Below are 13155 nucleotides of genomic sequence, written 5' to 3'. Positions count from 1 at the left end.
CCAAACACAATGAAGGAGTAATAGCAGTAACAAATGTTTCCTTTTATGTATTGCTTTATATTACTTATCTCCATTACCACTTCTACCAACAAGGTTATCTAGAATGTTTTCAGTCATTATTAGTAAAGTATGCATTCCATGTAATGTATGCATGCCAAGTATTACACAAACGTGTCTGAAAACCACAAGATTATTTCTCACTTTTTTTATTGGTTACTTGCTGTAGGTTAAACAGCATTTGCATATTTAGTTGGCTGCTAGCTTTTAACATCCATCTTTATATATCCTTCTTGAGACTTTGGAAGAAACTGATTATTTATTTCATTTCATTGGCATAACAGTATGTCTAGTCTATATAACTACTGTACTGTATTTGGGTTATCATTGTTCAGTGCACCCTTGAAGACAGACCATTGAGATATCACAGAAATAAACACATGCACAACTCATCAGCAAATATTCAAATTAATACGAAACAACCCACACTCGTATATTACGACTTCCTTTATCGTTCTCCACGAATGCAAATTGTCACAATTGGGAACAATGATGTGCATCAGGTTCACATGTTTGTATCTGATTGTCATCAACATCTACCTTTTACAAACTCTTTAATGCACAATTGTACTAAGGGGAAGTAGCATCACACATCAAGTTTAAAATATATTATATGGCTTTTCATGCGAGCAAACTGAACATTGAAGCTGACACTACTTTGGTACACCTGGGAATGATCATTGACTGATGATTGGCAAGAAGGATGTTCAGGTTCAGATGCAGGAGTCTTTAGAAGATAACTTGGCTGATGTCAGGGCAGCAGGAGAAGTGATGATTTAGGAGGCATCCTTCATCACAATCCTTTATTGAAATACACTCTGTCTCCATTTAAGCCTCTCTTCTTCATCTCCTCTTGAAGTTCACTTTCCAAGCTAGAGACAGCAAGTGAGCTGAATGAATAGGGAGCAAACAATGAAGAAGCCAAACTTATTTAATGGTTTTAAATATCTTTGATCAGCATCAATTTAATTTGTAAACTTATTTTTCTGAATAAATGGCCCCTATCTCTCAGAGTATATCTGCAAGCAAAGGCTACATAACTGCATACACAAGCCCTTCGTAATTCTAAATTTATCACTGTAGCAAATTAAATAATATTTTACATCAACTAAGGTTTATTAACAATTCACTTAATTTTGGCATGTTTTGTACACAGTATTTTTACCTCAAGCCATATCTGTAAATATGTGACATTTTGCAGGGAAAATATGCAGAGTTGAACAAGTAAGGGTTTGCAAGTTTCTTCCAAGACAAGAAAAAACGCAGAAATCACCATAGTTTTTCTCTGACAGAAGAAACGAGGCTTCTTCCACTAAAATTATTAGAAACTCAAATAAGTGGAAAATAACTGTTAAAACACAATTATTTTTTGTACTGACTGATTACTGTACAATTTAATAACTAAACAGAACTGAGCCATAGGGTAACCCAGAGCACAGATACAACTCAATAAATCAGCTAATAAACCACTATACTGTAAGTCTTAGTGCATAGAGCTACTGCCCACAACTTCCTGCTTAGAGCCAGGAGATAATCTTCTTTCCAAATAAACATAAAGTTTCAATACATTTCATTTTGTCCTGGATTAATTCACACAGCTGGTCCAGTTCTGTGTAATTGTAGGTTCTTAGGCCCTACATAAGTTTATAAGCCATCATATTCCACTGGAGAGATTTAGGAGTTAACTACTGTGGAGTGGGTTGAGGGAAGGCAATGAGTTGGGGGAGAAAGCAGAGTTGTGTACATGAGCTATTAAATTTGCATCTCGGTAAAGTTTGCACAAACTCTTAGTACCATATATATCACGTTCAAAGATTCTAAGGGGACAAGATGTGTGCAGCCAGTCTGCTTAGTGAAAAACTATAATTTGTTCCTCTCAAGAATTCATACAACATATACATTGTCACATTTTAAACTGCCTATCAAGGTAAGCAACAACTTGCACGTAAAAGGGGTTTTCAAAGGTGGTGTATTAAAAGCAAAGCATATAGAGGTCTACTGTATGGGTATGATTATACACTGACAGATGTGTTTTACAGAGATGGACTTTAAAGTGACACTAAGTATTAATTGTAATCTATAAGACTTATCCACATTGTAATAGAGAGACTTTAAATAAACTTTATCTTCAATTTTCATGATCCCTAATTGAATTTTTTTGGCTTCCATTAGTAGTTTGTTCACATAAGTAGTTTCTTCCAGACGAAACTGGAAGAAACCAGTTATTTCCAGTTTCTTCCATTCTTCCGGAAGAGACAGGTTCTTCCAGAAGGAACCAAACCCCGTAACAAGTCACTTCATTCTATGGTCATGTTGAGTCTTTACCAGTAATTTTCTGAATTTTAACCAAACCTTTTACTTATTACAACACTGAATATATGAAACCAGGAAGCAAACCAGCTGTTTGATTCCTTGCCACATCTTACTGTACATGAGAACATTTAATGTAAACTGCACAGACAGTTCTTATACTTAGTAAGGTGGATTCACATAACCAGTGAGAAGTTAGCAAACATTTAATTTTGCAACTACTGGGATTTACAAGAGTTTCACTTTGACATTTGATGACCTCAAATGACTATCAAACTACACAGAATGATTATTGAACATAATAAGGTGGAGCCACATAGCAAGTATTTTCAAGGAAATTAGTAATTGCTTTTCTGAAACTTACACTGATGTGAACAGAACATCCATTTCAGAAAATTTACAATATACTAAAGAACAACATAGTCAGTAGCTGCCATAAACTTGAGAATTACAATTTATGGGAAAATAAGTACAAACTACATCAATCTGCCACCCCTTGCTGTTAAATAGTGATGTTTTCTGTCTAATAATTGACCATCCCATATTTCTTGATTCTTTCACTTCTGTTACTTTTTGGTTGAAATTTTACAACCATCTGTTTATTATTGCATAGCGTACAAAAATGATGTTTTACTGCATTGAAACAGGGACCAATAGTTACAAAGTTGCATAATATATCAATTTCACAATAAACACAGGTATGAGTCTGACAACAATTTTCATCAAAATAATAGATTTATTAAAACAGTATACACTTGAACACAAAATATTGCCACCAAGAAGAAACAAAAAAACAAAACCACTGAAGAAATATATGAATTGTTTCTAAAATTAAATTGAAGTGAAAATAGATGTTAAGCCAAATATTACAAGTTTTAGGTAATAATAATTCTTTCTTTCATGCAACTAGAACAGTTGATATCACTAGTGCCATCAATTCCTAAAATGTTATTGATCATGAGGTTATTTTCTTTTCAAGTTATGGAATTGTGTTTCTAAAATCTGCAAAGAAAAGAAGTTTGTCTAATGATATAACATACCTCTTCTGAGGGAACAGTGCACAACACATTGGAGTTGCAAACAGCAGTCTGTAAGAGAGAAATATACCATGGTCTCAACTACTGGACACATTACAAAACGACAGAGGATAGGTAAACAACAGTTAATAGAATGCTGTTTAAGCCACAAACTAAATTTTAGTGTATATACACATGACCTTGTTGTACCTGAGAGAACTTTTGAGGAGAAACCCTGTTAAGCACATCACAGAGTGTCATGAACAATATAGTTATTGCCTTTAATAATGATTGCCAAGTGACAGAAATTTTTAAGGACGTTTACATCAAATGAAGGCTGATTTGAAAAACAATCCAGACGACATCAAAAGTAAGGAAACTGCAAAAATACTTGAAGATACTCACAATAGACCAACAATTCCTACTTGGATGGGGGCATTAGCCCAAGGATACCGTTTCAGAAATGTACCTTTGTCCAGTTTGTTCATGATAAAAGTTGGTATAACTGAAGGAAGAAACGTTAAAAATAAATTAAAATATTTCACAAAATAATTTCTCTCCTTATATTCCTACTTCCCAGGGGTCTGTAATACAATAACAGGACTTTTATCCTTAACTTTTTCAACAAAATTTTGCCTAGGCATAAATAACAGTTTTGCTGCATCTGTTATCTCGTGCATGTTACTTAATAACTTTCAGAACACATTTCTATTGCCCAAACTTAAATACACAGGGTTGTCCTCATCACATGTTATTATACCTACAAACACCAGTAGCTGGTTGTTTTCAACAAATGTTTGCCCTTCAATCTAAGCTTGACCTCCTGAACCAGGGTGACGACCCTCCCACTAGATACCACATAAAAGGAAACTTGATACCATACAGTATTAAAATACCAAATTTTTAAAGAGAATTGTTAGAAACACAATATTGCCACACAACAGTACACATGTGTTTAATTTTCTGTTTGTACCATTGCAGTCATAATTTCTTTGCAAACGAAAGAGGTACAAAATGACCACGATAGAGGCACCCAGGAAATTGATGCTTGGCTTCTGAGTACTCATCATCCCCAGCAAGAGGTCACACTTTTATGATTTAGTGTACTTTGCAAGGGAACTTTATTATGAAGGTGAACTATTTGGGATATATCGTCAAAACACCCTCCAGGGAGTGGAAACGTTGCTGTGTTTGCAGAACAAATGAACTTCTCAGAAGGGAACTGGCTTCAGGTATGTAATGTAATGTAATATAAATGAAATCTTATATAGCGCACTACGCGCGATGCATCTGTGCGCTTTACAAACAATCTAGAAAATACAATATACAAAATACAAGGTATGAAGACATGCTTTCAATACATCATCTCTAAGCTGTTTTAATTTGCTACATACTGTGTCATACCACAAGCGTTTCCCTGGACTTTTAATGCATCTGTACACATAGCACTCAGTTTGGTAAATTTTGATAATAATAATAATAATCAGCAATTATTTTACGACGCTTAAGCGACCACAAATGTGGGAGAGATCCGCAAGGGCTCATGGATTACAAGTTCCACGTCGGGTGGCTTCCAATTCAACATTTTAAACTCAAATTTGGAATCTTTCCAATTTAGAAAGTCATTTCAGATGGGAATACAGTAGATTGATCTTGGATGAACAATCCACCTTACTATGACCCCAAACCTCCCGATTGCTGAGCCTCATTGCTTCAAATGCCACCGCCTTCATCCACTTGGCCACAGCAGCGGTATAAATTTTCAACTGGATGTGACTTTTGCTGACCTTGGACCCCACCAATGGCAATAGTGATCCTGTACTTATTAAGTAGCCACGAGCCCAAGTATGACATCTTTCAACATTCACCTTCTTTACTTGTGTTCACAAATACAAACACCCAACTCACTCACACTACACATACCAACTTCACTGCAATGGTTACTTGCTTGTCTCAGAAAGGGTCAACATGGCTTGGACATATATCACAACAAGGTACAGCTCCTTAAGATCATTAAATGTTATAACAGTTCCTTTTGGCCACTATATAGAACATGATTTTAATACGTAGGCTAAAGGAAGACGCAACCGGCAAGGTGTATCACAAATCAAAGCAAAAGTTGCAGTCAACAGTCAAGAAAACTGCAGACTGTAGCTACAGGATACATCAATCATGAACAGCTAAGATATTGAAGCATATCTTGAATGCAAAAAGGAAGAAGAAGTGATATTTATACCTTTTCAATTCTGGTTGGAATACATTTGGCTGTACTTACCCATGCCTGGTGAAGCCATAGCAACCCTGGAAAAGACTACTTGTGTAATAGCTAACTTAGCAGCTGTTTGAGAATCTCCTATCCTGTTGCCATCTTCATCAAACACAGGAATACCACACCTGATCTCCCGCATCCTCATCATTGGTATATTGATGCAGTTAGCTGCAGCTACAGCTGCAAATGGTACCAGGCGTCCAACTAGTGGTGGCGCCCTCTATAATTGAGATGGATACAAATCTATCTGCATATTTCAATCACACTCCTTTGCTCTCATTTTTTTCACTTTCAAAAAGGGGAAACTACCTAACAATCAATAAAGGCTAAGATACATTTTAAATTTTCTGATATTTTAAATCCCATACTGAACGAAATATTTGATATCAATAGCATTAACACTCACAGCAAACTTTGAGCAAACCTACTTATCCTATATCCTGGTAATCTTTTAAGTAGAATTGATGAAAATGTCTTTCTGAATACTTCAACATAATAAACAACTGTTAAACTGACCTTCACTAATGAATTTAAGCTCATGGCAGTCGTAATAGCCCCACCAGTGGCCAAGCAATAGGACAGTCCAAGCTGGCTGAAAAGAAATGTTATGAAGTAGTTAAATTACACAGCTCAATTAAAATCAACATGCAAATGGTTAACACATCAGCAATGCAACTCCACAACTCTTCACAATAAAGTTCTCAAGCAAGTGTGGTTTTAGTGGTTTGGTAAAAGTTTTATTGCAATCTTGATAGCCTGCCACTTCCTTATAAATGGTCATTACTGAGAAGATCCCCCTCTTAACTACAATTGGTCCTACAGGATCAGTAAGGTACCCAAAATGACTTACAGACTTTATGTGGAAATTATTTGGAATTTGATTTAAAAGGCATGGCTGGTGGTTTTTCAACCAACATCCTCTAATCCGTTCAAATGTATGTTACATTGAATATTTACAATTGTACCTCTCCATTGATGTATGGCACATTGTATTATTTTCTTTTGGGACTCGGTAAAACTTGATCAAACCTAGCACTTTTGGACAAGGAGTTTGCTCTTTTGCAAAAGTTCCTAAGCGCTCACATGACTGCAGCTCACCCTGTGACGTACATGTGCAGCGTCGGTTGAGGAATAATTTTGATCAAGCTATTCACTTCAGCACTAACACTAGGCCGATACGACACTCTGCGGTACTGCTAACATCAAAATGCAAATGATTTGTGATGTAGAAGGTTGCAAAAACACTTAAGAAAACCCAAAGGTAAGTTTCGTTCCATTTCTTTCCGTTCCCTGACGATATGCGTTTCCGGTTTGGATTAATTTTGCAAGTAGCACCCGTCAATTTGAGAGAAAAGCAAACCAGAGAGCTGAGATCAACGTATACTCTACCGAGTTATAAGGACGAAGGGCTACACAATTGAATAGTGTGTTCATCCCAGTTACAAGAGCTATTAGGAGTTTACATTACCTGACTGGTATTGGAGAATCTCCACTTCGATTCGTGTAGTTGACAATTGCATTAAACGACTGATTGATCCACTGCCAGAATAATACAGCTGGAGTTGTCCTGATTGGAGCAAACAGCAAAATTAAAAACACATCAACATCATACTAATCACGTCATGTCGAGATTGTTCTAAACGTTGGTATTTCAAAACGTGGGTCAACATGGGAAGATGTTGCAAAGTGTTGCAAAACGTGGGAAAGTGTCCCTAACCGTAGACTTTCATAAATCATTATCACCTTCAAAACTGGGATGGTACTTTTCTCTCAAGACGTCAGGAGTAAAGTTAAACAATTTGAACAATATATCATAGTTTTCATCCAGACTCTTTGTGGTAAGGTACAGTAGCAGTTATCATGTTGACAAAGATATTTCAAGGCTTGTTACTTGTAGTAAACTTTTAACGAACTAGTATAGGAATTTGTGGATGAAGAGCGGATTACTTTGTGCTGGAATGGCCGCTAGTAAGATAAGTACAGAACAATAGCAGAATATGTTTGGCAAAACTACAACACCTATATGGAATAATTGGATTATATTCCCAGATTATATTAAAATTGTGTTGCTGTGTTGAATTACCAGTTATGGAGAGTGTACCAATTGTCTTTACATTGTTCTTGTTTAAGCCCTTATTTTAACTTCACTCAGCTGTTGAAACTACATGTATAAGAACGGTAAGCTAATACAACATCGATCTAGTTGACTCTTGTTTAAGCTTGATTAAAGTCTAGAACTAATTCACTGACTGTAAGAAAAAAGTATATTTAACATTGGGGAAGTTCAGGAAATAAATAATTATTCGATACAGGGTTACCTGTATGTTTCAATTCATTTTGTGTGTGTTACTGCTATGAAGTACGCAGGTGCTCATAAACCTTCTTTACATGGCTGCAATTTGAAATTTCTCATTCACCATATTTTTTTATTTGAAACTACATCAGTTTGACCCTTACTGCATTTTGTTTTATATTAACCCTGTTAACCCTGGCATCCTCCCCCACCCCACCCCCCTACCATAGTATACATAGGCCTGTAGTATACATGGAAGAGAAAATCTAAAACTAACATCAAGAAAGAAATCGCTTTAGATTTTGGAGTAAATTACAGATCTGAAAAAAATTATGAATGAAATTTATACATAGCATTCCGTATTCATAAAAGAAAACCAGAAATAAAATCCTTAGACAGAATTTACTTTGTCAGAAAATCCAGAGGTTGAAGAGTCTATCAAATTCAGAAGCCTAAAATCTTCTTGTTAAATGACTAAAAGCCTCCTACCTATGAAGTAATACTGGACACAAGGGATCTACCTAATGTTTACAACAGCCAAAACATGCAATACTGTGGTCAAGTTAATTTTAGAAACAAATCCACAAACCAACATAATCAAAAGACTATGGTACCTGTGTACAAAAACCGCAGGATTGTAGATTGATGGCGTTATTATCTTTGAAGACAAAAAAAGGAAAACTTACTTGTAAAAAGTCATCATGCATCCAGTAATGGTCATGTTCATTGGTACCTGGGCAGACATTCTACCAATCAAAAACATTTTCTCCCCAGTATCAGGATGGAAAGCAGAATCATACTGGTATTTTGCTCGCCACAGTGCTTCAAAATCAACACCTGGTAAATCCAATCCTTGCCTGATAAGAAGTGAAAGCGTAAGGAATAAATTTACCAACATTGAAGTTAACATGTGTATATCTTTTAAGATCTGTGAAACATGTCAATGTTTTAACAGAAGATATCACAATGTATTATTTAAGAAAATTAAAGAGGTTACCAACAGTTCATCAAATTTGTATTTCCCGCTAATAATATTTCCTACAGTTTGCCAACATTGATTTCTGTGGCTCATAAAGAGAGAAAAGCAGTACCGATACAGTTTGCAACAGATTCCTCTAAAAACTTAATGTTCACTCCAAATCTAGCACGCAAAGTATGACATGCTTACTGAAATCACTTCAAGTGTTGGAATTTATAAACACATGAAGTCTAGAAACCACACAAACCAGTGTTGGAAACAATTTAGAAAAGAAAATGTTGGTAATATCATACCTATGATATAACCTGGAAATCACTTTCCACATGAATGGACAGTAGCTTAAAGCTTTCACAGAATGCCTAATTGAAGAACACACAATTGCTGCAAATAGCTATCATTTGTGAATACTGTCCAGACAAATTGATTGACGAACACACATGGTAAAAGAAGCGGTCAGTTTGTTGTTGACTTACTTATAAGTTGTTACAATTTGCTTAGCTTCATCCAAATCTTTGCTGGACAGTAGCAGGTTCATTGGATTGGTGACTGTAAAGAAATGCTTAGCACGTCCTACATAGGTACTTTGGTCCCACTTTGGTTCGTTCAGGTTCACTCTTTCCACTGGGAGAGCTTCTGTCTCTGTGATGGCTGATTCAGTGGCAGCCATGTTTCAACCTACTGTTGATCTTCTACAGAAAATGAGAAAGCAGCTATATTAGGGGAAGAAGCAATTAGGACTCACATAGACACTTAAATGGATATCACTTCTTGTCGTACCTGGTGTCCTCCAGCTTGACTGCAGGTGTCACTCATCACCAAATGTATTTCTAAATTAATGAAATGCTTCCACAGCCAATGTAATTCTATTCTAATAAACCGATATTGGCCAGTCTGAATAGTGTTGGGAATGCATATAATTATTAACAGTACTGGTTAAACATAGCACATCGAGATGCCATGCTTGTGTGAAAACAGGCTAGCCAGTTAGTGGTAAAGGTATTCTAATTTTAACCCTGGTACTTGAGTAAACTAAAGCTCCCTAACACAGTTTAATAGTTCTCCTTTCTGAAGAAAGAAATTGAACATCAATTGTTTTAAGAAGTAATCGTGATTAGATTAGTGATGTAAATTGTGAAGTAGTATATATCAGTGAATTTCATATCTGTAATTAACTAAAACATTTCTTTCCTGGAAGTGTTACAAGTCAAGTTTCTGTTTCTTCTTTCGTTTTACTATGCAATATCGTCGATACGAACAAACATGTAATTAAATCTGGTAATATTTGAACAGTCGAGAAACAGTAAAACTAACATATTACACAAATCATTAGTACAGTAAATCAACAGTAAACCTGACAAACCAACAATTATAATATGGTTAACTAACATCCTCTGTTGAGTAAGCACACTGATGCTAGCCTTCTTTATGTAGTGTGATCAATTAAGGCTTTGAAAGGGCTATCGTTGAGCCACTGTGCTACTAGTAGTTCTAGGCCTAACTTAACTAAATTACTTTTGTAAAAGGGTGTTTGCTTATTCACCTGATCACAGTACATGAGCTGGGTGAGAGACTCACCAAGCTAGATAGGAAAACATTTGTGTCTATACATCCCATCTAAACAGTCAAAAGTGATCAGAAGCATTATACTTTCTTAGTTTTGACGTACCTAAAGAAATTTAAATATATTTAGCAAATTTATATACTTGTGAGGACTAAATGGTGCATTTTAAGGCATATTAAGGCTATCTATTAGTTTTATACTTAGGCGTAAGTTAAATGCAAGGTTGTCAAATAACTAACACTTAAAAATGTGTTAGGGGAGGGGGTTGGAAGGGGTGGGATCAGTACAATCCACCCCTGTTGATCTGTTACCTCCCGACAGGTGGATACATAAGCGTTACAGGAGCAATAATAGCACACCCGCCACTCGAAATTTCCCTCTAAAATCGAGTGGCTACTTCAAGTTTTCCAAAATAAAAAAAGTCAAAGGTTTTCCCAGGAGTTGCTACACTAAGTGGATTAGATACGTCATCAAATACCATTGCAGTATTATATTTATGATGAGAATAACCCATAAGTGACCCCAGTCATTTCCTGCATGAGTTAAATGGGAGTGGCTACACCACCTCTGTCGGCTACATCGAGTAGAAGTCTTTTGTTACACGAGTTAAAGGTGTTAAGAAAGTTTGAAAATATTTCTAGGCTAGGTCAAAAACGTTCCCAAGGGAGTGGCTACACTGGCTTCATCGGATACTTTGTCAAATACCCTCCCAATATAAACTGAGATTCGTTAATCTTTGTTGTACCGTGTAGGATTTATGTGGGCATTGTGTGACCATGCAGCCGGCTACACCCTGGACTTAAATGTTGGTGGGATATTCTATTATTGTACTGCATTACATCAGGTATAGTAAAGGCTTCATAATTGACACACATTTTTAATTGACGCACCTTCAAATGCTCAACGATACAGCAGGCAACCTAAACTTTTTGCAGGGAAGCAGGGTTACATGTATATTTAAAGAGTTTGAATCCATTTCAGCTATGTGCTGATCAAATTGTGTTTTTTATAAGCTTTTAACACCCTCCCCTTCAGTTTTGCATGTATTTTGCGGATTTGGAAATCTTACTCCCAAAAAAAAATACAATATTACCACAGCATGATACCTCTACTCTTTGGGACCTGACCTGCCTGAGCTAGGGGCTCAGAGCATAGCAAACAGCATTCAGAGTCAATTGATGTAAACTTACAAAAGTTAGTTCTAAAGCTTATCAAGTAATGTGTCAATTGAGGGGTATGAAAGAACTTGACATGGCAGACATTTGTGGTCAAATTCTGCTCAATTGTACGTAGCATATAAGCACAGAACAATATTTTGAGATCATTACATAAATTTGTGAGGAAACACACATATGAAAAACACATTCAGTTGAGTGATTTGGATGTTTCCTTGATAGACATGGTTGGGCAAATCCTTAAGGCTTAAGTGCGTCAATTATGAGCGCTATATTAAACTAGCCAATAGCCTAGTATTATAATACTGGGTAAATAAGCACCACTTACAGTAGTTAACTGACGATCAGGTAAATAAGCAACAATGAATTGCTTATAAAGTGGATGCTCAAGTAAATAAGAGCACCATTATTATTGAACCGACGATCGGGTAAATAATCACTAGAGACACTGTTATTGATCATCGGATCGGGTAAATAGCTCCCACCTTTGTAAATCCTAGTAGTAGTAGTACCTAACGTTAATAACAATGTAGACTAACTTCTGTAGAGTAGGATAGGTTTCACACGTTCGGCCTAGCCTAAGCATAAGGCCGGTAGCCAATAAATATAATATGATAAGTTTAGCATTTGAGAGCCCATTTGAGAGCCCATGTCTGTTTTCCTACTACCGTTAGTTCTCCTAAGCGAGTAACATGTCATTACACAGAATGTCTTTAAATTCCGATTGCAAGTCTATTCTCGTGCACTGCAGGACTAGGCTCATGTACTCTTACTCGTACTCCAGGCCTGCGGTATTCGTATCATTTCTGCAATGTAGTCTTTCCTGTGCGCGCTTGCGTGTATCATGACGTGTGTGCAAAGATCGCTCATTTGGAAACCTGAAAACTGACTCAGCTGTTGCGTTATGGTAGCATACTCAATATAATTGCCCCATTGACATACCCACCCAATCGTATTACACTTTTACAGATTTTATCCCTGCTCTCAGATATGGATTTCTGGTCAACCTCGGTTACCTTATACAATAATGGTGACACCACTGTGAAGTTAGTTACTTATTCCGCGTTCCTCGTTCGATATTCGCGATAATAAGTAACTGCTATCGATTCAGTTACTTATTCGACAATGCTATCAACGTTATACCTATGGCAAGCCGAATGCTATCTTACAAGATGTTCAAGATTTGGTATTGGAAAAGCCAGATTTTAGCCTATTTTCCATAGCGTATTTTCCATAGCGTATTACACATAGAAAAACCTCTTTTTTTTGTTGGAAAATACGCTAAAATCTACAGACGATATAGAAATGTCTCACATTGCGTTTTGCCCGGTCTAAAGAATACTTGACCAATTAAAAGGACCACTACACCATCACTTCTTAAATGAATGAAACCGGACCATGGAAATCTGTTGGCCCTAATAAAAACCAACACGCCTTGGATCACCTAACCAATGGTTCATACAAACTCACACGGTAGAAGTGTCCCACGATGCAT

At 36.4% G+C, this 13155-nt stretch overlaps 1 protein-coding gene across 8 annotated transcripts; it reads right to left on the bottom strand.

Moving 5' to 3' along the window:
• Nucleotides 1–32: 32 nt before the first annotated feature.
• On the bottom strand, nt 33–12803 carry LOC139967284 (sideroflexin-1-like). 8 transcript variants are annotated; one of them, XM_071970905.1, is made up of 9 exons: nt 12677–12803; nt 9398–9613; nt 8632–8802; nt 7121–7219; nt 6169–6244; nt 5659–5872; nt 3789–3888; nt 3408–3455; nt 33–947 (listed from the first exon to the last, which is right to left on the bottom strand). In XM_071970905.1, exons 2-9 carry the CDS (start codon nt 9589–9591, stop codon nt 851–853), a joined length of 999 nt encoding a protein of 332 aa, XP_071827006.1. In that variant the 5' UTR covers nt 9592–9613; nt 12677–12803; the 3' UTR covers nt 33–850. The 8 variants fall into 8 exon arrangements, with proteins under 8 accessions (XP_071827006.1, XP_071827005.1, XP_071827007.1 ...); XM_071970904.1 differs by having other exon boundaries at nt 12607–12752; XM_071970906.1 differs by having other exon boundaries at nt 12603–12726.
• Nucleotides 12804–13155: the final 352 nt, after the last annotated feature.

The sequence above is a fragment of the Apostichopus japonicus genome, chromosome 5, assembly GCF_037975245.1.
Source record: "Apostichopus japonicus isolate 1M-3 chromosome 5, ASM3797524v1, whole genome shotgun sequence".
Taxonomy (NCBI): Eukaryota; Metazoa; Echinodermata; class Holothuroidea; order Aspidochirotida; family Stichopodidae; genus Apostichopus; species Apostichopus japonicus.
Note: the sequence above shows the minus strand (reverse complement) of the source record. Positions and strands in the feature narration are given on the sequence as shown.